Raw genomic sequence first — 25,059 nt, 5'->3', positions numbered from 1 at the left:
GTGCCACCTGCTGGTGATGGGAGTGTCCTCCCAGCTCAGACCACTGAATCAGATCTATTGGCCCACTAATCCAGTACTGCCTTGCTCTCCAGCGTCTCAGACCGGGAGTGGCCTTAACCACATGCTGCCCCATGCTGAGGAGGACCCAGCTGCCCCTGACCCTGTCCCACAGATGGAGGGGAGATAGTTGGCGTAGCAGCAGCCAGCTTCCAAAACGGGTAGAGGCTCATGGGAATTGTAGTCCATGGACATCTAGATAGCCACAGTTTGGCCACCCTTCCCCCTGGGAATGCTGGGAAGCCCCACCAGGCACAGGCCTCCTTAGGAGGCAAATACTTTTTGTTTCTAAAAAATGGCTGTGGTGAGGGTAGCTCCCACAGTGAGGTGAGGAAAATGGTGCCAACAGCATGCAGCCTTCCCACCACATGCATACGAGAGGTGCTTCGATCGCGGCACCTGTGCCGGTGCAGGTGGACTGGCTGCCTCTCTCTGACTGGCTGGGTGTCTGACCAGCCTCTCTCCCTCTTTCCCCCTTCTGCAGAAACAGGCTTCTGTGGTGGCAGAAAACAGTGTGATCTGCAGCTTCTTGCACTACATGGAGAAAGGAGGAAAGGCCTGGCACAAAGGCTGGTTTGTCATCCCCGAAAACGAGCCCCTCGTGCTCTACATTTACGGAGCCCCACAGGTATGACCGTCGTCCCCGCCCCCTCTGCCTCCCTTTTCCACCTGTTTTTGCCCCACCTCATAACATAACTTAAGAGGATGGGAAGTAGAAGATGAAGAGTTGGTTTTTCTGCCTCACTTTTCACTACTTAGGGTGTTGGTTGTGGGGAGAGGAAAGGGAAGGCGACTGTAAGCCGCTTTGAGACTCATCTGGGTAGAGAAAAGCGGCATCTAAGAACCAACTCTTCTTCTACTTCAGTAATATCAGGGCTCTCTCAGCCTCCCCTCCCTCACAGGGTGTCTGTTGTGGGGAGAGGAAAGGGAAGGTGATTGGAAGCCGCTTTGAGACTCCTTCGGGGAGAGAAAAGCGGCATATAAGAACCAACTCTTCTTCTTCTTCTTCAGTAATCTCAGGGCTCTCTCAGCCTCACCTCCCTTGTAGGGTGTCTAGTGTAGGGAGAGGATAGGGAAGGCGACTGTAAGCCGCTCTGAGACTCCTTCAGGGAAAGAAAAGGACTTCTTTTTCTTCTTCCTTCTTCTTCTTCTTCCTTCTTCTTCTTCTTCTTCTTCTTCTTCTTCTTCTTCTTCTTCTTCTTCCTTCTTCTTCCTTCCTCTTCCTCTTCTTCTTCTTCTTCCTCTTCTTCTTCTTCTTCTTCTTCTTCTTCTTCTTCTTCTTCTTCTTCTTCTTCCTCTTCCTCTTCTTCTTCTTCTTCCTCTTCTTCTTCTTCTTCTTCTTCTTCTTCTTCTTCTTCTTCTTCCTCTTCTTCTTCTTCTTCTTCCTCTTCTTCTTCTTCTACCTCCTTCTCCTCCTCTTCCTCCTCCAGGCTGTAAGCTTTCCTGAGATACCCCACTGGGAAGAATAGGAAGACAGACTGTAAGGCTTATCCGGGCGGCAAATCCATGGCACCTTTGTTTAAGAGTGTTTATTTTTAACATAGACTAGAACAGTTAGAGCCTCTTGTGGCGCAGAGTGGTAAGGCAGCCACCTGAAAGCTTTGCCCATGAGGTTGGGAGTTCAATCCCAGCAGCCGGCTCAAGGTTGACTCAGCCTTCCATCCTTCCGAGGTCGGTAAAATGAGTACCCAGCTTGCTGGGGGGTAAACGGTCATGACTGGGGAAGGCACTGGCAAACCACCCCGTATTGAGTCTGCCATGAAAACGCTAGAGGGCGTCACCCCAAGGGTCAGACATGACTCGGTGCTTGCACAGGGGATACCTTTACCTTAGAACAGTTAAGAAGTAGATGGTAAGAAAAAGAACAAAGCACAGGCATCTTACATGGCTTCGGGACGTAACTGGCCCCACCCACTAGGGCCACCCTGGCTCCTTTGGCCCTCTGCTTCTGACCACTCAGCCTGACTGTCCGTCATCCCGCAGGACGTGAAGGCCCAGCGTTCCATGCCTCTGATCGGCTTCGAGGTCAGCCTCCCCGAGCCAGGAGAGCGGGTGGATCGCCGCCACGCCTTCCGGATCAGCCAGAGCCACCTGTGCTGGTATTTCAGCCCCGAGACGGAGGAGCTGAGGCAGCGATGGATGGAGGTGCTGAGCCGAGCCGGGCGCGGAGAAGAAGGCAGGGGGCCGCCTTCCATCCTAGAGGCGGACGAAGACACGGAGCCGGAGGCGACCTAACGGCGGAGGCCGGGGAATCCGGAAGGACTGACTCTGACCGCCCTGGGCCTTGCGTCCCGTTCTCTGACCAGGATACTTGAACATTCTTCTCTCTCCGGCACTTTCTCCCCTTTGTCAGCATTAGAGGTCTGTCGCGGGTCCCCTCCTGCCTCTCTCCTGTAAGGACCCGGATTTCGCCACGGTATTCCCTGCCACCGATAGCCGCAGAAAGCCCTACAGATGCCCTGAGACCGCTGGGGGATGATCCTGCTTCCCAGCTGCAGCAGGGGGTCAGCCAAACCACCCGCTGGCTGCTTCCACACGGAAGGATGCTCCACGCGACTATTTCCGCCACAGCCGGAACAGAGGCGTGGGCGTTAGGGACAGAGCTTCTCTTAATGGGAATCTTCTTTGCATTTTTCGGTCTCTTCTTCTGGCTTTTCCTTTCTGCACATGCTCATGAGCAGCAATGCTTGGCTTCTCGGGGATCTGGACATCACGACTCCGGTGGAGATTCGCTGACCTTTTTTCGTTCTCCCCCCCCCCCCATGCATGTGCTACAGCGCTCGAATGACACTTGTGAAAGTTTCAAATTGGTGACATTGGACCACAGGTGGCCAGATTGTGGTGCTACGGATATCCGCGGACTACAGTTCCCAGCTGGCCAGGGGCTCATGGGAATTGTAGTCCGTGGACATCTGGGGCACCAGTTTGGCCACGAGAACATTGCATCACCCATAGAGAAATGAGTTCCAGCCTAGAGAACGCACGGCGTTCTCTCCACGTGCTTTTTTTTTAACCGCTTGGGCTGCATTCTTTGCAACCCAAAACAGGACTGAGGCAGGAAACAGTGTAATGAAAGATGGGGAAAGCCGGGAATGATGGTAAACAGAAACTCCCCTCCCCCAAAATGTGTCCCAACTTAAGTCAAAGTGGGGAAAAAAACCCTCTGTGTGGAAGCAGCTTCTCTCCCCCCCCCCCAGGGAAAACGAGACTGAATAAGCGAATTTTCTGTGCTTATCTCCTGTTCCTCCTCTTCCTTTCCCCACCTTTTACAATATGGACCAAGATCTGTTCTTCCATTCAGTATTGCTTCCTCGGCACTGACTCGTCATCTCGTTCGCCTCCGTATTTTGAGGGAGGGGGGAAAGGAGCCGGAAGGTCAATGTGGATCTTCGAGCAGATTTGAAAAAGTGTGGGGCCCCCCAGTATTGACCGTGGGGTTCTTCTGATGCAGCCCTCCCCCCACTAAAAAACTCATCTCATTGTCCATCAGATTAACCAACGGGCCGTCCTCTGTTATGACTTGAATCCTCCGGAAACAGAATCGGCTCACTAGGACATAAGGGCTACTTTGAAGTGAAAGGATCCGTGGTTTATGTCTTGCTCCGCCGGGGGATCCCCAGCCATTTTGGAGCCTGCGGCCCCCATTGGAATTCTGACGCAGCATGATGGACACAGCCGCAAGATGGCTGCCACAGGAGGCGGAGCCAGCCGCAGAATGGCAGCTACTGCAGCTCCATCGTAGCGGGAGGATCCTTGTGTTGCCATGGCAGCAGCTGCCTAAGCAGTGTTTTTCAAAAGATGCACAGCCAATCATTTCTCCCCGTGGTCAACATTCCCCCACTGGGCCCCCCCCACTTTCCGAAAACACTTGGCAGGCACCAGGAAATGTGTCATTGGGTCATGTGATGCTCATTGGGTCATGTGACGCTCACAAGGACATGGGGGGGGACTGCTGTGGTATGCCCACTTGGAAGAGATTCTCCCCCTTCCCTCCCTGAACACAGGCCTCCTTGCCAAATCCCCACACTCTATCATTCACAGGTCACCATCATAGCATTGTTTCTGGGCTGTAGCGCTGGGGGGCAGGGGCTGCAACCCAGCAAAAAACACTCACCTTGTGCAAACCTCATTTAAGAGGATCGCACCGTTCTGCAGGTAGCAAATGCCCTCTCTGCTGTCGGGTGACCAACATACTCGGAATACATGAGTGATGTTCCAGCATGATTCTCGGAAGGGCCAAAATTAAACCAGGGTTCCTGCAGCTCCAGTTAAAGCAGATGCCCGAACGGTTAGGTAAATCTGGGTGGGTGGCGTTCGAGTGAGCTAATCTCTCTGTAGTTCTTATGAAGTTGCGACCCTTGGGGGGGAAGGATGACCTCAAGCTGAGCCAAGAGCCGGCACCCCCTCGTCATATGCTGGTGGCACCTCAACAGGGATGTCTGAAGCAGTGCTCCCCTGACCTTTGGCTTCGGCATCTGCTCAAGTGAGGCTGCCCCTGCACATGGAGTTTCAAATTTGACTTGCCTCGGCTTGGAGCTGCCAATGCAAACCTCCCCGCGACCAGGGCTTGAAGGCGGTGAGTTGCCTAGCAACGAGGCGCTCGTGCGGGAAATTCTCCGGATGGATCGTTCCAAAAGGGGAGACGGTGATTCCAGAGGTGGGTTAGAATCCGGCACCCTTTGCTCAAAGGCCGTTTACCTTCTCCCCTCCTTGATACGACGCACTTTTAAGAGAGCCGACGATCTTTGAATTCTCTCTGCCACCTTAACCGGCCTGTCGAGAAGGTTTCTGTGCCACCGTGGATACTGCCCCGCCCTGCTTGCAATGCTCCAGTGTCCATATGGGGGTGTGGGGCACCCCCCTTTTTACATCCCGATCTTTTTCGGCCTGTTGGAGGTCTGTTTCCCGGTGATGCCTGGAGGGAGAGTCCTCCCACCACCGCCCCGCCGTGGTCTAGAGCTAGTGCATGTAACTTTTATATTAAAAAGGACTCAGTATTAAGGGATATACAAAATCTTTCTTACCAAAATAATATTTTATTGTTGTTCATCTACAGTGGCTGGCCACTACAGAGGTCAGGGTGAGGAATCTTCTATTGACAGAAGTGCCCTTCCCCTCAACCGAGATTCGTGTATTGTCCATTTTACTTTCTAGTTTCATTGTTGTATTTTTTTTTCCTGTGTCCATTTTTTTAAAAAAAAGAAAATACAGGATTTTTGGTTTCTTTTTTGGTTATGTTTGTCTCTTTGTTTCAACGAGGGCAGGAGCACAAAGGTTCCCTTCGACAGATGGGGTGGGAGAGGGGGCAGAGAGAGATGTGTACAACCAGGCTGACTTTAGTCTTCCGTACATTGGACACCTCTGGCTACCCCAGACTTCTTCTCAACTTACTGGTTCTAAGCAGATTAAAGGTAAAGGTATGCCCTGTGCAAGCACCGGCTCATGTCTGACCCTTGGGGTGACGCCCTCTAGCATTTTCATGGCAAACTCAATATGGGGTGGTTTGCCAGTGCCTTCCCCAGTCATTACCGTTTACCCCCCCAGCGAGCAAGCTGGGTACTCATTTTACCGACCTCGGAAGGATGGAAGGCTGAGTCAACCTTGAGCCGGCTGCCAGGATCGAACTCCCAGCCTCATGGGCAGAGCTTTCAAACTGCATGTCTGCTGCCTTACCACTCTGCGCCACAAGAGGCTCTTTTTCTAAGCAGATTACTAAAACATAAAAAGCATTAAATGGTCCAGTTAAAAGAGCAATATCTCCTAAAAAAAGAGGGTATGTCTCCGAACGGTCTCTATTTTGGAGCCAAGGAAGAATTCATTCTAAGCTTAGAAAAGTATTTATAGTCAAAGGTAATTTGTGTACGCTACCTGCTCCACAGTTGCATACTCCATTGGAGTATGATAGCTTAAGAGACCTCTCTTGCAAAACTCCAAGATGAACATAAGAGCATCAGAAGAGCCCTGCTAGATCAGACCAGGGGTCCATCCAGTCCGGTATTCTGTCTCACAGAGTGGCCAGCCAGTTCCTCTGGAGGGCCAAGAACAGGGCAGAGGGGCCGAGGCCTTCATAAGAACATCAGAAGAGCCGTGCTGGATCAGACCAGGGGTCCATCCAGTCCAGCCTCCTGTCTCACACAGTGGCCAGCCAGTTCCTCTGGAGGGCCAGCAACAGGGCAGAGAGGCTGAGGCCTTCCTAAGAACATCAGAAGAGCCCTGCTGGATCAGACCAAGGCTCCATCTGGAGAGCCAACAGGGTGTAGAGGCCTCGGACTTCTCCTGGTGCTGCCTCCTGGCTCTGGGATTCAGAGGTTTGGTAGCTCAAGACAGGTATTTAGGTGCGCCAGCACACAGCCATGCCTATACTGAGGAAAAAATGAGATATGAGCAATAATTAGGAAGGTCTCGTTATGAAAAAATACCAGCAAATTGAATTGAGCAAAAACGTCATGCTCTACAGATTGCAAAATTGGACACCTTAGAAACAGGTCAGGATGGTGGGACAGGAATCTTCTGCCCCATTTAAAGGAACTTTCCAACCACAGAAAGAGCAACGTGTGGCATAATGGCTCAAGAGTGTCAGACTGCTAGAATCTGGAAGACCCAGGTGTGAATCCATAGCCTCGTCATGGAAGTTTACCTTGGGCCAGCCAGTCACACGCTTTCAGCCAAAACCTACCTCACAGGGTCGTCGTGAGGATAAAACAGAAATTGGGAGAATATCGGCAGCTGCCTTGGTCCCCCTTGGGGAGAAAAGCGGTATAAACCATCAACCTTATGTTTGCTTAAGGGTAAGCAGGATTTTAAATAAGGCCTCTGTTTCCCTTAACTTAGATCACACTTGGTTCAGGAGAGCTTCCTACGAAAGTCCAAAGGATCAAAAAGTGCATGCAACCTGCTTGCTGAGCCGAAAATATCCCAATAACGAAACCCCACAGCAGTCCAAATCACTCCTCTTGCTCCTGTAAAGAAAGAACCTGAGTGGCAGAAAGAGACAGTTCATAGAATAGAATCATAGAATCCTAGAGTTGGAAGGGTCCATACAGGACATCTAGTCCAACCCCCTGCTCAACGCAGGATCAGCCCTAAGTTCTGTTTCCCCGCACATCTTTGGCCCGCATCTTTGGTACGCATATTGCCCTCCTGTCATTTTTTTCCTTCTTTGCTAAGTCTGACCCTCTTTGACACTGGGGCCTAAGGGCTCAGGGGCTCAGTCACTATCGGCGCTACGGATGGCCCCTCGCTGTGTGGCCAGAGGGAAAGCCAAGGAGGTTACAACTTGCAAGGAGGTTACAACAACAAGGAGGTTACAACTTGTTACAAGGATGGCCTGGGCAGGAACAGCTTCCTCCCCCCTGAGCAAGCCCAATGAACAGCTACCCGCCTCCCCCATGCCTTTCCTCCTTCTATTTCCCGACATAGTTGCAGATATCTCCGTCCCCCAACACTGGGGAGAGGGAAGGGAAGGCGAGGAAAGGGAAGGCAATTGTATGCTGCTTTGAAACTCCTTCGGGTAGAGAAAAGCGGCATATAAGACCAACTCTATTTCAGTAATCTCAGGGCTCTCTCAGCCTCCCCTCCCTCACAGGGTGTCTGTTGTGGGGAGAGGAAAGGGAAGGCGATTGGAAGCTGCTTTGAGCCTCCTTCGGGTAGGGAAAAGCGGCAGATAAGAACCAACTCTTCTTCTTCATCGTCATTGGACAGACAATCTAACTATAAAAACAGTGCCAGCTGGTTCTTTGGTGCTGAATATTGTTCTTCCTCTTCCTCAGCCCCCACCCCAACAAACCCATCTGCTGGTGCTGCCGAATTCCAAAATGTGCATTAAACGAAGAAAATTTTGAAGGCTTTCTTGGCAGCGTCTTTACTTCTCCGGAGGGGAGGGCTGTTGGACCCTGCTTGGCTAGGGTGCTGGGTTCAAGTCCTGGAGAGGGGTTTTGGTTCTCATTACTGTGTACTGTGGATTTTCACTATGTTGTAAACTCTCAATCCCAACGGGAGAGACGTGGTCTAGAAACTGAATAATAATCATTTACGGCATACGTTCGCAATTCCAACCCTTCTTGTGACACCTGTCCTTTATGTTTCAAAGCACACAGCCACCTAAATATGAAACACTTTGACATTTTTGCAGAGTCTTGACAGACACTTCTTTGACGTGAGAAAAGAATATGGCATGACACAGCCGATACATTCAGTCAGGTCATCCACCGTGAACCCCGAGATGGGTCAAATGAGATGGTACAGAAGAGCTATAAAGGGAAGGATGGAAAGCATTTTACCACTGTAGATTCAAATGACTAGCCGTGTTGGTCTGCAGTAGCACAATAAAATCAGAGTCCAGTAGCACCTTTAAGACCAACAAAGATTTATTCAAGGCGTGAGCTTTCGAGCGCAAGCAGTCTGACGAAGAGTGCTTGCACTCGAAAGCTCATGCCTCGAATAAATCTTTGCTGGTCTTAAAGGTGCTACTGGACTCTGATTTTATTTTACCACTGTAGGGATGTCTTCTTGCTTCTAAACCTTCAGGAACCCTTCAAATGTCCTTGACTATTCTATATAACCACCGCTGCATCCCTTTCAGCTAAGTAACCGAGGAAAAGCTGACAAAGCAATACGCCAATCCAGTGGGTTACATATCCCGTTATGGGGTTGGTGAGTCTATTGTACTTTTCTGAGCTTGCCAAAAGACAAGTTTATCTGTTTTTGAGTGGGTCCTTTGTTTCCTCTGGGTTTGCTATCAAAATATTTAGATTTTTATTTATTGATTGATTGATTGGTTGTATTTCTATACCGCCCTCCCCGGAGGCTCAGGGCGGTTTACATAGAACATATGAACAATACATGAAACAATCTATATTAGGTTGCAATCATATTGGGTTGCAACCGCCTAGCAGGGGTAGTCAAACTGCGGCCCTCCAGATGTCCATGGACTACAAATCCCAGGAGCCCCTGCCAGCGAATGCTGGCAGGGGCTCCTGGGAATTGTAGTCCATGGACATCTGGAGGGCCGCAGTTTGACTACCCCTGGGGAAATGTTTCGCCATGCAATCGATATCATAGTATCTGTAGAAGAGAAACAGGGCTGCCTCTCCTGTGAAGGACAGGGAAAGAGATGACGCATCGTCCGCAGGGCTGCCTTGCGTCAGGATTGACTGATCTCTGTTGCCTGGAGATGTGATCTAATTCCGGGGGATCTCAGGTTCCACCTGGAGGCTGGCATCCCTGAACCACAGTGGTCAAATATGACAGAGTCCCCCCTCCAAAGCATCCCCCCCCATCTTGTTTTTACAGGGGGAACAGATCTCTGCAGTCTGGAGATGTAATTCCAGGAGACCCCCAGGTCCCCCCTGGAGGTTGGCATCCCAAATGCCGCCCATTCCTTGGGCCAGGGGGGGGGGGGAATGGATGCATGTATGCCTAGCAATGGAAGAAGCGGGGCGGAGAGGGATACTTGAGGGTTGACAAGACAGGTGACCAGGATTTTTTGTGGCGGGGACAGATTGCGTGACTGCAAAGCCCCCCTGGATAGCCTAAATGAGCCGAGCAATGGCGGGCCACACGGCCTCCCCGTTCCCGCCTTCTACCCCTTGCAGGGAAAAATCGAGGGCGGACTTCAAGTCCCAAGAGCCTTTGCGCGACAAGCGTCCAATGGAAAGCCGGTCTGGACCGACCGCGCGGCATTGGCGGCCGGGAGAGGTCTCGCGCCGGCTTGGGCGTCCTTTCCCCCTCCGCAGCCAGCGCTCCTGCTTTTCCCTCCCCGCCAGTGCAGAATCCAGCCCCGCTCCCGACTGGGGAGAGACCCCGCAGTAGCTGCCCCCGACCCACTGATTAAACTGGGGAGGGGGAGGCGGTTAGTCTTGTCCGAGAGGAGCCCGGCCCCATCCCTCAGGCCAGTCCCCTTCTCCAGCCACGGCCTTTTCCCTCTCCAGGAGATTTGATGGGGGGACATGGGGACGACAGGGAGCTCAGTGGGGCCCGGTGCCAAAGGATACAACCTCCCAAGCAGCCCGTTCCTCCATGGGGAACTGAGTTCTGCAGTCTGGAGAGGAGCTGGAATTCCGGGGGATCCCCAGGCCCCACCTGGAGCCTGGCATCCCTGACCCTCAGTGGGGTCCAAGGCCACAGAGTCCCCCTCCCAAGCAGCCCTTTCCTCCAGGGGAACTGATCTCTGCAGTCTGGAGAGGAGCTGGGATTCCAGGGGATCCCCAGGCCCCACCTGGAGGCTGGCATCCCTGACCCTCAGTGGGGTCCAAGGCCACAGAGTCCCCCCTCCCAAGCAGCCCTTTCCTCCAGGGGAACTGATCTCTGCAGTCTGGAGAGGAGCTGGAATTCCAGGGGATCCCCAGGCCCCACCTGGAGGCTGGCATCCCTGACCCTCAGTGGGGTCCAAGGCCACAGAGTCCCCCCTCCCAAGCAGCCCTTTCCTCCAGGGGAACTGATCTCTGCAGTTTGGAGAGGAGCTGGAATTCCGGGGGATCCCCAGTTCCTCTGGAGGAAAGGGCTGGAGAAAAGGGGGGATTCTGAGGCCTTGGGCCCCACTGAGGTCCAGGGATGCCAGCCTCCACTACTGCATGGATCTTTGGTGTGGCAATTATTTCCTTATAAGCAGAACGTCCTCTGCCACTTGTACTCTGATTTTATAATGATACATCAAGTCAAAGCATATCAAAGTCTGAAACCTGTATACATTGTTTGAGGTTGCATCATTTAATCTACAATGTTCACTGTTTAGCATAATTTATTTTATTTCTGGTTATAGATTTACATTTTTAATTATTCCATAACGTTTGGAGCCATGAGGGCTAGACGCTTGTTTTCTTTATTGAATGACCTTTTAAATGCTCTGGAAGCTCAATTCTATTGTCGCTTTTTTAGTGTTGTTGTTAGATGCAAAGTCATTTCCGACCCATTGCAACCCCATGGACAATGATCTTCCAGGCCTTCCTGTCCTCTACCATTCCCTGCAGTCACCGACTGCTTCAGTGACTCCATCCAGCCACCTCATTCTCTGTTGTCCCTTTCTTCTTTTGCCCTCAATCACTCCCAGCATCTTCTCCAGGGTGTCCTTCCTTCTCATGTGGTGGCCAAAGTATTTGATACTAATCTGAATTGCAGAATACTCCCAACTCATAGCAGCCACGCAGAAGTGCCCAGACTAAAGAAGAGTAGAAAAGCTTTTGAACATAGTAAAATATGAGATTGCATTATATTGAAACAAAACATTGGCCTACCAAGGAGTCAGTTTCATCTACCTAGACTGGCAGGTCACAGATGTAGGTCTTTCGTATCACTTCCTTCTGCGTCCTTTTAACTGGAGGTGTCGGGGACTGAGTATTTTTCTGTTTGCCTTCCAGGATGTGGCCCGATAGCCCAAGTACAGAGCATGTGCCTGTGCAGGCTGCCTGGCCGTGACTTACTGTGGGCTTGACAAGCCTCCATTCTGCATTTAAAATCTTTCTCCTCGCTCTTGAAGACTAAGAAGTAGAGATATATCAGTAAATTGCCCTAAGCAAGTTCAGAAATGAAACCAGGCAGTATCTAGTGTCTTATACTTAGGCAGTATCTGTGTCAGATACTTAGTGTCAGATACTTAGGCAGTATCTGCCTAAGGAGGTGGTGAGCTCCCCCTCATTGGCAGTCTTCAAGCAGAGGCTGGATACACACTTTTCTTGGATGCTTTAGGATGCTTAGGGCTGATCCTGCGTTGAGCAGGGGGTTGGACTAGATGGCCTGTTAAAAGAGTTAAAAGAAAAGCCTCTTCTCCTTTCTTATTGTTGGGGCTCCTAGCTCTTGGGAAGGACTAGAGGTATTTTCTTACCTCTGCCTGGCCTTTTCACCCTGGAGCAGAAGAGTCAAGGGAGTAGTAACAAAAAAGCTCCGTATCCCATCGCTGTTTGGCCCTGCCTCCTCCGTTCTGCAGAAGGGACAGAGGGCCTGGCAGAAAGCCTGGGATTTGTCATCCCTGAAAATGAGACCCTCGTGTGCTACATTTGCAGGGCCCTGCCTCTCTGCTCCACATGGCTCTTGCCCCACGTCTTAATTTACAATCATAGAGTTGGAAGGGGCCAGACAGGCCATCTAGTCCAACCCCCTGCTCAACGCAGGATCAGCCCTAAGCATCCTAAAGCATCCAAGAAAAGTGTGTATCCAACCTTTGCTTGAAGACTGCCAGTGAGGGGGAGCTCACCACCTCCTTAGGCAGCCTATTCCACTGCTGAACTACTATGACTGTGAAATTTTTTCCCCTGATATCTAGCCTATATCGTTGTACTTGAAGTTTAAACCCATTACTGCGTGTCCTCTCCTCTGCAGCCAACAGAAACAGCATCCTGCCCTCCTCCAAGTGACAACCTTTCAAATACTTAAAGAGGGCTATCATGTCCCCTCTCAACCTCCTTTTCTCCAGGCTGAACATTCCCAAGTCCCTCAACCTATCTTCATAGGGCTTGGTCTCTTTAGAGGAAAAGCAATAGGACTGGAGAATCAGTACAGGCGTCGGAAACAACGAGTGGCGATCAGAGTGTGAAAATGGGGGAATCTTTATTTTCTCCTTCCAAACAGGGCTTGTGACGAGTTGGTTTAAGACAAGCAGAATAAATTAGTGATCCAAGGCTGTCACTAGATGCTGAAGGGGCGAGGACAGCCAACAATTTAAATAAACACAGGTAGAGTCACTCGAGGTGCTTACTAGCCCTTGACAGATCGTTCTGTCTGCCAAGGACCGCAGCCTGCAAAGTGCGTAAGTAAAGAGACACATTGAACTGGAGACACACTGGATTCTGTGACAGTTTGTTCCTAGCGACTCCCTACAGCCACAGGAGCACGGGGGGCAGCAATGCAGCTCAGTCGGCCCAAGACGAAGGGGGCCGATTCAGTCCTGCCCCCATATTGCTCATCATCTCAGTTCCGTTCAGTGACTCTGACGTGAGGGACGTTAGGACCGAGGTTGCAGCCACCCAAGCAGGAATCTTGCAGCCGTTGCATTTCTCTCATTTCTTCTTCTTTCTTACCAAAGTCCAACCATCTTCAGAATCGGGGCCCGAGGGAGGAGCGGGGCTGGGCTCGGCTCCGTTTGTGCTGCACTCCATGGCCTGAGGAAAAGCCGACAACGTTAAAACTTGCTGGCTGTAGCTTCTCCAAGATCAACTCTAAAATATGGGCCTCCTGAGCAGGCCCGAAGAACTGCTACCGCCCAGTTCCTTTCTTCCTCCTGCTGCCCAGCGAAACTTCAGTTTTAAAAATGGGCAAACCCACCAATGCTCTTTTCAAGCTCTTGCCATCTGAGAAGCTTACAGGGTACATGCAAAAGGCACCGCTCAGGAGTGCTACTGCAAGAGGGGCCTGCACGAGTAATTTTCTATGTAATGTTAGCGTTAAGAGCCTCTTGTGGCGCAGAGTGGTAAGGCAGCCGTCTGAAAGCTTTGCCCATGAGGCTGGGAGTTCAATCCCAGCAGCCGGCTCAAGGTTGACTCAGCCTTCCATCCTTCCGAGGTCGGTCAAATGAGGACCCAGCTTGCTGGGGGGTAAACGGTCATGACTGGGGAAGGCACTGGCAAACCACCCCGTATTGAGTCTGCCAAGAAAACGCTGGAGGGCGTCACCCCAAGGGTCAGACACGACTCGGTGCTTGCACAGGGGATACCTTTACCTTTTTAATGTTAGCGTTACTTTGATACCGGTTGTGTCGCCGTGTTTCTGTCCCTTCCCTCCCTCCCCCTGAACGTGAGAACCCTGAGCAATGCTGGGCTTCCTTACGTGCAACCCCACCCAGCCTCCAACAAGAACAGTACCTCTTCTTCCGTCTCCTGTTCCTCCTCGCTGCTGCTTTCTTCGGCTGCCACGGCTTTGGCGGCTACCGTCCTGGCCTGTTGCTGCTTCTGGGCCAGCCGCTCAATGGCTTCCTGTACCGCTACGTCATTCCCCTGCTGGCAGTGACTGAAGAACAGGCACAGTTGCTGGCTTACCTACGGCACGGGAAAGGGGACAAATCTCTTTGGGAACCAGCACAAGGTAAAGTCTTGCAGCCACTGCTGCCTTGTTAGAAAGACACCTTTTCTTCTGTCCTATGAGACTACGGGCCAGTTCGAAGGCAAGAACACTAGTTCCTAAAGCATCTCTGCTCTGACAAATCCCAACAATCCATTGTTGGTTGCAAGCAGCAAAATAAAGAAGCTCAAAGCCATTTACACAGCTGCAATGGCTAACTGGTGGCTAAACAGGGCCACCGCCTCTGCCCTAAATAAGAATTGCTGGGAGGGGGAATGGCTAAATCAGAACTGGGGGTTCTGTGGGCTACTTTCCATCCCAGTGCTGCTGCTCCATCAACAACCTGCTGAGTTCCAGAAGAAGAAGAGCTGGTTTCTTGTACCCCGCTTTTTATTACCTGAAGGAATCTCAAAGCGGCTTACAATTGCTTACCCTTCCTCTCCCCACAATAGACATCCTGTGAGGTAGGTGGGCTGAGAGTTCTGACAGAACTGCTCGAAAGCTCCAAGAGAACTGTGAGGTCACCAAGCTGGCTGCAGGTGGAGGAGGAATAGGGAATCAAATCCGGTTTTGCAAATTAGAAGCTGCCACTCAACAAAAAGATATTCAAATCTTTTTATCCTAAGCTCATGCTGAGCTGAGCTGCTGGGGGTGGATTGTGATTACCATTGGTGCTATTGGGACATTGTTCCCTGAGTAGTTTGCAAGGATGGAGTCTAACCTTCCTCACATTTCCAGTTTTGCTGTTGACAGTATAGTTCATTACATCACCCTAATGGGGAGGGGGAATCTTAAAGCTTCCTAATCTGTATCTCATTTTCAACACGGCTAAATCTGTGGATCTCTAAATGCAAGGATTGGTGCTATGAACAGACACATCTTACTACACACCTGAAAAATACACATTGTTTGCAGAAAAATCTGAATTGTGTCAGATTGGGGTGTGTGTATGTTAAAACCCATCCAACTAATAAAAGTAGCACTTGTAGCTTTAAGAAGCAAATGTACTCTTAATGGCTGTTGCTAGGCAACCACAACAGTATTTACCAGCTTTCAAGCCTTGGTTTCTATTACTACAACCAAAGGGTAAAGGTGCTTGGGTATTTTAGAGAGGGTTCACCACCACACCACTTGCTACTATGTGACTTTCATGAATTAGATTCTTAAAGTAGTAAATGCATAAAAATGTTGAACCAAAATGGCCGATTCCCATGTCATGTTCACAGCTGCAGTTTTCTACTGTCATATCTCAAATGACCAGATGAACCCCACTCCCTAGTCATTAAAAGAGCTTTAAAAGAGTCATTAAAAGGAGGTGGTGAGCTCCCCCTCACTGGCAGCCTTCAATCAAAGGTTGGATACACACTTTTCCTGGATGCTTTAGGAAGCTTTGGGCTGATCCTGTGTTGAGCAGGGGGTTGGACTAGATGGCCTGTGTGGCCCCTTCCAACTCTATGATTCTAAAAGAGCTTCCAAGGGCAAAAACTGTATCGGGTCAGTCAAGAACCCAGGAGTCTGGAATTCTGAATTGTGAGCGGTTCTGTGTATTATTATTATTATTATTATTATTATTATTATTATTATTATTATTATTATTATTATATTTATATTTATACCCCGCCTCCCCCCAAAGGCTCGAAGCGGTGTATTGGTTTCCAAGAGAGTGTTCCTGGAGGATTTTTTTGCTCATAAAATCTCACAGGCCTCTGATATGAACATGCACAAGGTGAATAAAACTCATTAGAGTTAGAAGCATAGAATTATAAAGTGTGGTGGTTTTCAAGGAAACCAGTTTGGCATTCCGTCATCCTCCAGACCCTTTCATTTAAGGCATCTGGTTTCAAGAGATTGCTTCTTAAGCCTGCTGCTTTAATGACTTCGCCTCTTTTTGTAACCCTATCCGCTTGGATTTCAAAGCGTGCCATGGCGTTTGGCACCGTGCATTTGGCGTGCAACTTGACCTCACATTTCTGCAGCACCTCGATGGAGATTTTCTTCTCTCTTTCTGGATGTCTGCAATACTGATGTAGAGCCAGATTGCCCTACAGTGGCATGTTACGGGTGAGCCATCAAGGGAGGCTAGTTTGTCCAACTCCCTACCAACGGGGCAAATGTTAGGATACCGAAAAGAAAAAAACTGGATGTGACGAGGCAGAGGGGCATGGCAAGGAAGACAAGGATAGTAGAAAACTCAGTCTAGGAAGTATCCCATGATAGTGACCTACACAAGGTAAAACACCCCATTCCACCTTCCCAACAGCAAAAGGAACCATTCAATTGACTCTCTCTGTAGGGTCTGGTGTGGAGGATACCTGGCTCAGGCTCCCGTCTTCAATCATGGTATCAAATTCATTGTTCATCACCTCTTCGAGGAAACCGTCCACCTCCTCCGGCTCCAGATCAGCTGCAGAGAGGGCGGGCCAAGGGACAAAGACTGTAAACTGAGATTTCGGTGATGTCACCAGCTCATCCCTGACCACCCGCCTTGAGTTGATGCCACAAGCTGCATCTCAGCTCCCAACATTTCTGTTGCAACCACTTCCCTGCTAGAGCAGGGTGCATGAAATACGAGTCCTTGATGCGGTTAAGCAAAAGCTTCCATGATTCAAGGACTCAGCTTGTTAGATGAAAGGTCCAAGTTAGATTCTTTTAAAATTCAGAAGCGTAACAAAAATTACACTCCAGCACTTCAGGATAGTTAGAAGAAGTTTCTTCTTTTAGGGAGGTTTGCCATGTGGTGAGATGCTCACATGGAATCGACCCAGTAGTACCATGACACCATAGAATCACAGATTTGGAAGGGACCTTCTGGGTCATCTAGTCCAACCCCCTGCACCATACAGGACACTCACAACCCTCTCGCTCATCCACTGTCACCTGCCACCCCCTTGAGCCTTCAACAGGATCAGCCTCTCCGTCAGATGGCTGTCCAGCCTCTGTTTAAAAATCTTCAAAGATGGAGAACCCACCACCTCCCGAGGAAGCCTGTTCCACTGAGGAACCGCTCTGACTGTCAGGAACTTCTTCCGGAGGTTTAAATAGAATTTCTTAGAATTATAGAATGATGATAGAGTCAGAAGGGACCTCCTGGGAATTGTAGTCCATGGACATCTGGAGGGCTGCAGTTTGACTACCCCTGGTAAGGCCTGACCGGACAGGAGGTTCTGTTGTTTGGTCCCTCACCGTTGCTTTGGAAGTACTGCTCCACAGCCCCCACCATCCATTCGGCTTTCTCTTGGCTGTACGCCCCACCAAAGCCATTTTCCACGGCAATCTGCGAAGATAAGGCTACAGTCATTTATAGGAGCCGGGCAGGCCTGCAAATAAGCAAGTTCCCGGGAGGAAAGATATCTTGGTTTAGTACAACCCTATTGCTCACTCCGGGTTAAGACAGATTCAATATTTGAAGAGGGGAAGAAGCTATCTGATCGTTCCTCCAGCGCCCTTAAGGACACACAAAATGCTTTTTCAGTTTGGGGTTGAGATCTTGGAGAAAAGAAGAAACCGTTCTTCACGTCTTTTTGGGGAAAGCCAATTGCTCCTCCCCTGGTGACTGTTTTAAAGTGACGAGAGGCAAGTATTCTTGGCTAGCGCGAGTGATAACGCTACCACCCAGTTCTTTTAAGGTTTCTCCTCCCCCCCCCATTACAAAAAAGTAAGAATGAGAATACACTTCATACACCTTTTTAAAAACTCAGCCTGCCTGCTTGTGGAATCAAGATTCATAGCTCAGCTCATCTGATGACTTGTTTGTACACCTAGTTAAAGAATTGGGGGGTTTGTACCACATTTTCACTACTTGAAGGAGTCTCAAAGTGGCCTACAATCGCCTACCCTTCCTTTCCCCACAACCGGTGTGGTAGGTGAGTCTGAGAAAGCCCTGAGAGAACTGTGACTGGCTCAAGGCTGCAGGTCCCAGGTTCTATCCCTGGCATCTCCAGTTAAAAGGACCAGGAAGGAGGGTTTGGAAAGACCTTGACCAGAGACCTTGGCTCAGTGGCAGAGCCTCTGCTTGGCAGGCAGAAGGTCCCAGGTTCAATCCCCGGCATCTCCAGTTAGAAGGACCAGGCAGGAAGGGATGGGAAATACCTTGGCCTGAGACCCTGGCTCAGTAGCAGAGCCTCTGCTTGGCAGGCAGGAGGTCCCAGGTTCAATCCCCAGCATCTCCAGTTAGAAGGACCAGGCAGGAGGGGATGGGAAAGACCTTGGCCTGAGACCCTGGCTCAGTGGCAGAGCCTCTGCTTGGCAGGCAGAAGGTCCCAGGTTCAATCCCCGGCATCTCCAGTTAGAAGGAACAGGCAGGAGGGGATGGGAAAGACCTTGACCTGAGACCCTGGCTCAGTGGCAGAGCCCCTGCTTGGCAGGCAGAAGGTCCCAGGTTCCATCCCTGGCATCTCCAGTTAGAAGGACCAGGCCAGAGGGGATGGGAAAGACCTTGGCCTGAGACCCTGGCTCAGTGGCAGAGCCTCTGCTTGGCCTGCAGAAGGTCCCAGGTTCAATTCCTGGCATCTCCAGTTAGAAGGAACAGGCAGGAGGGGATGGGAAAGACCTTGGCCTGAGACCCTGGCTCAGTTGCAGAGCCTCTGCTTGGCAGGCAGAAGGTCTTCAGTTCAAAGGACCAGGCAGCAGCTGATGTGGAAGAAAGTCTCCTGAGACCCTAGAGAGCTACAGCCAATCTGAACAGAAAATATTGAACTTGACAGGCTGCTGGTTTTATTCAATATAAGAAGAAAATGGCTGCCTCAAGTCCAATGAAGAAAACAGAAAAAAAATGGTGCTTGTAGGGAAAGAATCTTTAATATTTGTGGAACCCCAAGATATTTTGCTTCTTCAGGGGGCCAGTAACTTTAGATGTTACTTTCCCTTCTGAAACTATTAAACAGAAAGCTTAAAGATTCTCTTCAAGCGCCAATTTTTTTCTTCTATTTTCTTGATTCGGCATAAGGCAGCTTCGCGTGTTCTTATATGGATGTTCAGCAGTTGAGAGCTGAAACTGATACGATCTGGGTGCTCTGTTATGTCACAAAACCTTTTTAAAAGTTGAGGCATCTGGATAGGAAAAACATGACAGATGCCTTGTGATTGAGGTTTCATATTTAATGCAATAGATTAGTCAGAAAGCACCAAATCAGATACAGTCCTGAGAGATCCATGACGGGACTTTTCCAGGATTTTTAACAGCCAAATTGCAGCCGGGGGCCGGGAGGGGCTGTAAGGAAAGTCAGATTTCAAACATCAGGGTGCCCAAGTAGGAGGAGTCGGGTTACCTACTGCCTGGGGGAGAATGTCCTGTCCTTTGATACACGCTTACTTAGATGTTATCTTCAAGCCAGGAAAAGCTGCTCATTTCTACAAATTAAAAACCTCTCTTAAAGAGACAGGATACTTTTTTCCCTCCAGGTCTTTGTGCTTTGTCTTTCCTGCACAAGATATCACCGCATATGGCTTTCAAGAATTGTGAGAGAGATCTCATTTTTCTTCTCTCTGTCTTGAAGGGGTTATTCATGTGTTTCCTCAATTGTCACTGTGCTGGATTTTCCATGCGGCATTTCAGTTGCACGCTTGCTTTTGGAAGTCTGATGGATCGCATCTCGACCATCGGATACTCGTGGCTGTAGGAAACAGGACTTTTGCGGTGGCTTAATGATGGAAAGCCACTAATTTCACTACCAGGTTAAAACTCTCCTGGCTTCCCAGTCATTCTGTTGACTGTAGGGCTGGCTGGTTGATTTTGCTGGGATCGCCCCTGTCTTTCCGGCCCCTTCTGTTATCTGCTTCTGGACCTTTTTACCCTTCCCCATTTAATAAAGCGGGACTGACTTCCGAGCAGACCTTAGGATTGCACCCTGTTTAGATTCTAATAGAGCTGATTTTTAAAGGCTTTTAATGTTTTGTTTTGTTTTAAAGATCTCCATTACGTTTTAACTACCTTGTAAAATTATCCTCTGCCTCAAGTGCCAACATCTGGCAGACTTCATGACGTGCAAAACGTTTAATTGAATAAATCATTTAGCATCTAAGCAGAATGGTTCAGCTCTGCCAACTCTTCCATGCTGCCTCGGCGGGTGGGTGGGTGGAGTCTCCTCCGTTGGAAGCTTTTAGGAGATTGGAGGAGCACGTGTCAGGAGTGTATGAGGCAGTCCCCAAGAAGGTGGGGGGCTGGACTGGATGGCCTTTGGGAGTCTGATCATGACTTGGCCGTGTGCAAAGAACTTCGGAACCCTGGGGAATAATGGAACAAAGTGGGAACTCGACAGTTCATTTTCATGAGAACTGCTGGCCCACCTAGATGCTATCTTGCCGTCCAACCATCCCAATTCTGCTTTCCTTGTCCTGAGCAAAACAATACCCTCCACACATGTCCATTTTAAAGCGACAGTCCCCCTTTTATTTATTTCTGTTTTTATTATGCAGGTGTCTCCAAGAGCAGATTTCACAAAGAAGCTGCTTCTTTAAGTGTTATTTATGCCAGAGGTCTCCAACCCCCGGTCCGCGGCCCGGTACCGGGCGGCCAGCGGCCGCGCCTGCCTTCCCCTCCCCCCGCAGCGAGAGGGGGGGAAGAGGCAGGCGCGGCCGCTGGCATGCCAGCAACGCAAACGCGCAGAGCCGCCGTGCATACGTGTTTGCGCCCCCTGCTGGCGAAAACGCGCACGTGCGGCTGTTCTGTGCATGTGCGTTAGCGCCACCTAGTGGCGAAAACGCGCATGCGCGGCAACTGCGCGTGCACGTTTACGTGCAGCTGCTGTGGCCGGGCCACCTGCTGGATATCCCAGTCCTCAGGATGGCCTCTCTGGCATCAACCAGCGCCAGGGCCTTTTTGATCGTGGCTCCAACTCCGTGGAGGGATGAGGTCCCTGAGAAACGACGGAGGCCATCTCTTTGGGGAAATTCAACTGGGGCTGCAAGGCCCGACTTCCGGGCTTTTGAGGGAGTCTGAATTGGCTTTTAAGGGGAGAGGGGGGGGGGAAATCTGAGGTTGCTTATTTGGGGTTTCGAAAGAGAAAATGTTTTTAATTATTTGCACATGCCGCCTTGAACTGAAAAGAAAGGTGGGATATAAATGTTTTAAGAAATACAGTATTTGCTGGCGGATAAGACTACTTCCCCCCCCCTGAAAAACATGCCTCCAAGTGGGGGGGTCGTCCTATACGCCGGGTGCCCTTCAGTTGGGATAGTCATAGCTGCCCATAGTACTGTAATGTAATGTAATGTAACAAACTCTATATCAGGGGTAATCAAACTGCGGCCCTCCAGATGTCCATGGACTACAATTCCCAGGAGCCCCTGCCAGCGAATGCTGGCAGGGGCTTCTGGGAATTGTAGTCCATGGACATCTGGAGGGCCGCAGTTTGACTACCCCTGCTCTATATTTTGAGTGGAAATGTTGGGGGGTCGTCTTATACGCCCAGTCGTCTTATACGCCGGCAAATACGGTAAATAACAGATAAATGGCTATTTTTATATGCATTTGTTGATTTTTTAAAGCCCTCTCTACACTTTCTAGAGCTTCTGGCATTCGACACCAATTAGAAGCTGCTGGTTTCTTTCCTCTCCAGCTCACTCAGATCGTGGCAACCAGACAGGCCTGAAGGTAGCAGTTTCATGAAATATCGGAGAATATGAGTTTGGATATGGAATGAGCTTTCTTTAATCTAGCACCCACACTTTCTTCTTCCTGGATCCAGCCCTAGTGTTGAAATACAGTGTCCTACTTGGGGAAGGAAAATTTACAAGAAGTAGCGTGGGAGAGTAAGAGTAACTTTCTTTTCTGAAGTGTTATTAGAGATGCAGGGAAAATGAGGCATGAATTATTCTTAGAAAGGACCAAAAGCATTATCTTTAGTTCTAGTTTTGTAGTGGGCTCAGGTCAAATACTTTGGCCATCTCATGAGAAGGAAGGAAGGACTCCCTGGAGAGGAGCCTAATCCTGGGAGCGATCGAGGGCAAAAGAAGAAGGGGACGACAGAGAACGAGGTGGCTGGATGGAGTCACTGAAGCAGTAGGTGCAAACTAAAATGGACTCCGGGGAATGGTAGAGGACAGGAAGGCCTGGAGGATCATTGTCCATGGGGTCACAATGGGTCAGACATGACTTCGCACCTAACAACAACAGGTCCAGCACCGGGCGTGGGGAGACCCAAGTACAGTAAGAGAAAGGCACTTGGCCTTGTTCTTACTTAACTGTTGTTTCTGCTTAAGAACTGGATGTGAATCGACTCATGCCGGGCTGTGCCTCTGTTTTCCCCATTTGAAAAATAGGACAAATGTTCTCCTAATCTACTCATAACATGCAAGTTACTAAGAATGGAAGCACTAAGAGTCCACAGGGAGTTCTTTTACTATCCCTCTTTAAAAAATTGTTAACCCCATCTTTTCTCCACTGAGCTCATGGACTTCCTTTCCACAATCCAAAGAGACTAAGAAGGAATAACTAGTCCAAACACAGCAGACAGCTAGTGTAGAACAGTGTTTAGTGGGTCATTACCAGGGGTGGCCAAACTGTGGCTCTACAGATGTCCACAAACTACAATTCCCATGAGACCCTGCCAACAGGGGCTCATGGGAACTGTAGTCTGTGGACACCTGGAGAGCCACAGTTTCACCAACCCTGCTCTAGACCAGGGGTAGTCAACCTGTGGTCCTCCAGATGTTCATGGACTACAATTCCCATGAGCTGGGAGGGGCTCATGGGAATTGTAGTCCATGGACATCTGGAGGACCATAGTTTGGCCACTCCAGTCTAGACTATAAAGCAGGTTTTCTCAACCAAGGTTTCTTGATGGCCCTGGAAGGTTTCCCAAATGGGTGGAAGTTAATTAATTTTTAATATATTTTTAAAAATTTGTTAAACAGTTATGATATAACCATAAATGGTCATGTCGACCAGCCCCCTCCCAAACGCCTGACTGGATGTCCTCAGTTCTAGTCTGGTACTAGCTTTTACATCACACTAGATCTCATGGTTTCCATGTACATTTGCTTAAGGAAATTTTGCACACGCATATGTTAAGTGTCCACAGTGTGCACTGCATGGCTGTGACCAGCCCAAATGAGCCAGCAGCTTCAGCGGCCACTAGCAATTTCATATAGGATTGCTCTTGGACACCCCTATTCCTGCTTTCTAATCACAATGTTTATTTTTGTGGATGTTAACATTGGGGCGTTTTTATGGGATATCTGTTTTATGTTTTATATTATTTTATATGAACTCCGCGAGCCAGCTTGCTGGGAGCGGTGGCCTATAAATCGAATGAATGAATGAATTCACAGGCTGTTACCCATCTCACTGCCGGGACAGCTATCCAATGAGATCAAATTTTCCCAGCCAAGCTTGTAATACTATGGAAACCATCACCATCCGGTTTCAAGATGTTTACACCCGAGCAAAGAGCTTCATAGGTTCAAGCTAAAAAAAATCAGAGTCCAGTGGCACCTTTAAGACCAGCAAAGATTTATTCAAAACATGAGCTTTCGAGTGCAAGCACTCTTCCTCAGACTTGATTAAATCTTTGTTGGTCTTAAAGGTGCCACTGGACTCTGATTTTGTTTTGTTGTCCTGCTTCAGACCAACACGGCTCTAGGTTGAACCTATTAAGCCTGTCACTTTGGCAGTTCCGTGCGATCATGTCAGTGTACACTCCAATCCCAGAAACCACCAGCACCTAAATTAGGAACCAGCAAACATAATGTGGCGGGATCTGTATCCATCTAGACCAGGGCTAGTCAAACTGCGGCCCTCCAGATGTCCATGGACTACAATTCCCATGAACCCCTGCCAGCTCATGGGAATTGTAGTCCATGAACATCTGGAGGACCACAGGTTGACTACCCCTGGTCTAGAGCAGGGTTGGCCAAACTGTGGTTCTCCAGATGTCCACAGACTACAGTTCCCATGAACCCCTGCTGGCAGGGGCTCATGGGAATTGTAGTCCACGGACATCTGGAGGGCCACAGTTTGACTACCCCTGATCTAGACCAGGGGTGGCCAAACTGCGGCTGCCCAGATGTCCATGGACTACAATCCCCATGGGGCTGATGGGAATTGTAGTCCATGGCCACTGCTTTAGACTGATCAGAGATCTCCCTGCGCTTCCGACCAGGCCTTATTCGGATCAGACAAGCTCCGCGCAAAGATTCTGATCCGGGCAAATGAGCCGAGAAGGGTCGCCATAGAAACCGTACCTGCAAGACCGGCCAGTTGCCCAGCACGGCCTTCACGCCTTGGCTGAACAAGCCACGTGCCTCCGCCTCCTCCGGCCTCGGCGCCGCCATCACAGGCTGCAGGCAGCCCGGAAGTCGATCGCGGAGTCATCGATTCAGCGCGCCCCGGCGCAGGTCGCGCGAAGGAAAGGCGCGCGCCGAGCCACCGATGGCCGCCTTTCCGCCCGAGGGATCCCGGGTTCGAATCCCACTCGGGGTTTTGGAGGCGGGTTTGATTTCGGCGCGGAAGCGACGGTGTTGAACTCTCTTTGAACCCTCGTTAAAACCAACGATGTTCAGTTTCGTAGGCGGTTTCTGGAAAAAGCGGGCAGATGAGTTGCTTTTAATTATTTCATAATCAGGCTTGCCTGATATTGAAATATATTAAAATCCGGGGATTGATGGGCAGATGTACCCTTCACTGGGTCACGTGGCACACATTGCATCAGCTCCCCCCCCCAAAAAAAAATAATCAGGGAAGTAAAATGCCAGACCGAACCACTTTTCTACTACAGATAGATTCAAGGGGTTCGCCGTGTCGGTCTGAAGTAGCACAACACAAATAGAGTCCACTAGCACCTTTAAGCCCAACAAAAATTTATTCAAGGCGCGAGCTTTCGGGTGCTGAGGAAGTGTGCATGCACAGGAAAGCTCACGCCTTGAACAAATCTTTGTTGGTCTTAGAGATGCTACTGGACTCACATCTTGTCGTGCCTCTTCATCGCATACCGAGAAGGACTAGAGAGACTACAACTCCCAGGAGCCCTCGCGCGCAGAGCGTCCAATGGGGGCGGGGCCAGCCACTGAAGCCGCCGC

At 49.9% G+C, this 25,059-nt stretch overlaps 2 protein-coding genes across 2 annotated transcripts in view; one reads left to right on the top strand and one right to left on the bottom strand.

Annotated features, from left to right (window-relative positions):
* FGD1 (FYVE, RhoGEF and PH domain containing 1) overlaps positions 1-5,281 on the top strand; it is a 63,192-nt gene extending 57,911 nt beyond the window's left edge. The window contains exons 17-18 of the mRNA XM_077329589.1: positions 542-685; positions 2,041-5,281. Of these exons, the coding sequence (XP_077185704.1) occupies positions 542-685; positions 2,041-2,292 (396 nt within the window). The 3' untranslated portion in view covers positions 2,293-5,281. The remainder of the gene's footprint in view (positions 1-541; positions 686-2,040) is intronic.
* Positions 5,282-12,578: 7,297 nt separating this feature from the next.
* TSR2 (TSR2 ribosome maturation factor) lies at positions 12,579-24,366 on the bottom strand. Its single transcript, XM_077329565.1, has 5 exons — positions 24,226-24,366; positions 17,227-17,317; positions 16,356-16,447; positions 13,848-14,021; positions 12,579-13,148 (listed from the first exon to the last, which is right to left on the bottom strand). The coding sequence occupies exons 1-5, from the start codon at positions 24,313-24,315 to the stop codon at positions 13,047-13,049; spliced, it is 549 nt and encodes a 182-aa protein (XP_077185680.1). The 5' UTR covers positions 24,316-24,366; the 3' UTR covers positions 12,579-13,046.
* Positions 24,367-25,059: the final 693 nt, after the last annotated feature.

The sequence above is a fragment of the Paroedura picta genome, chromosome 3 (assembly GCF_049243985.1).
Source record: "Paroedura picta isolate Pp20150507F chromosome 3, Ppicta_v3.0, whole genome shotgun sequence".
In the NCBI taxonomy this organism is placed as follows: domain Eukaryota; kingdom Metazoa; phylum Chordata; class Lepidosauria; order Squamata; family Gekkonidae; genus Paroedura; species Paroedura picta.
The sequence above is the reverse complement of the archived record's forward strand: the minus strand, read 5'-3'. Positions and strand labels throughout refer to the sequence as shown.

Coding starts and splice junctions, on each gene's coding strand:
- TSR2 (XM_077329565.1), bottom strand. CDS start 24,315: ATGGCGGCGCCGAGGCCGGAGGAGGCGGAGGCACGTGGCTTGTTCAGC. Junction 17,318..24,225: donor GCAACTGGCCGGTCTTGCAG/GTACGGTTTCTA, acceptor TTATCTTCGCAG/ATTGCCGTGGAAAATGGCTT. Junction 13,149..13,847: donor AACAGGAGACGGAAGAAGAG/GTACTGTTCTTG, acceptor GCTTTTCCTCAG/GCCATGGAGTGCAGCACAAA.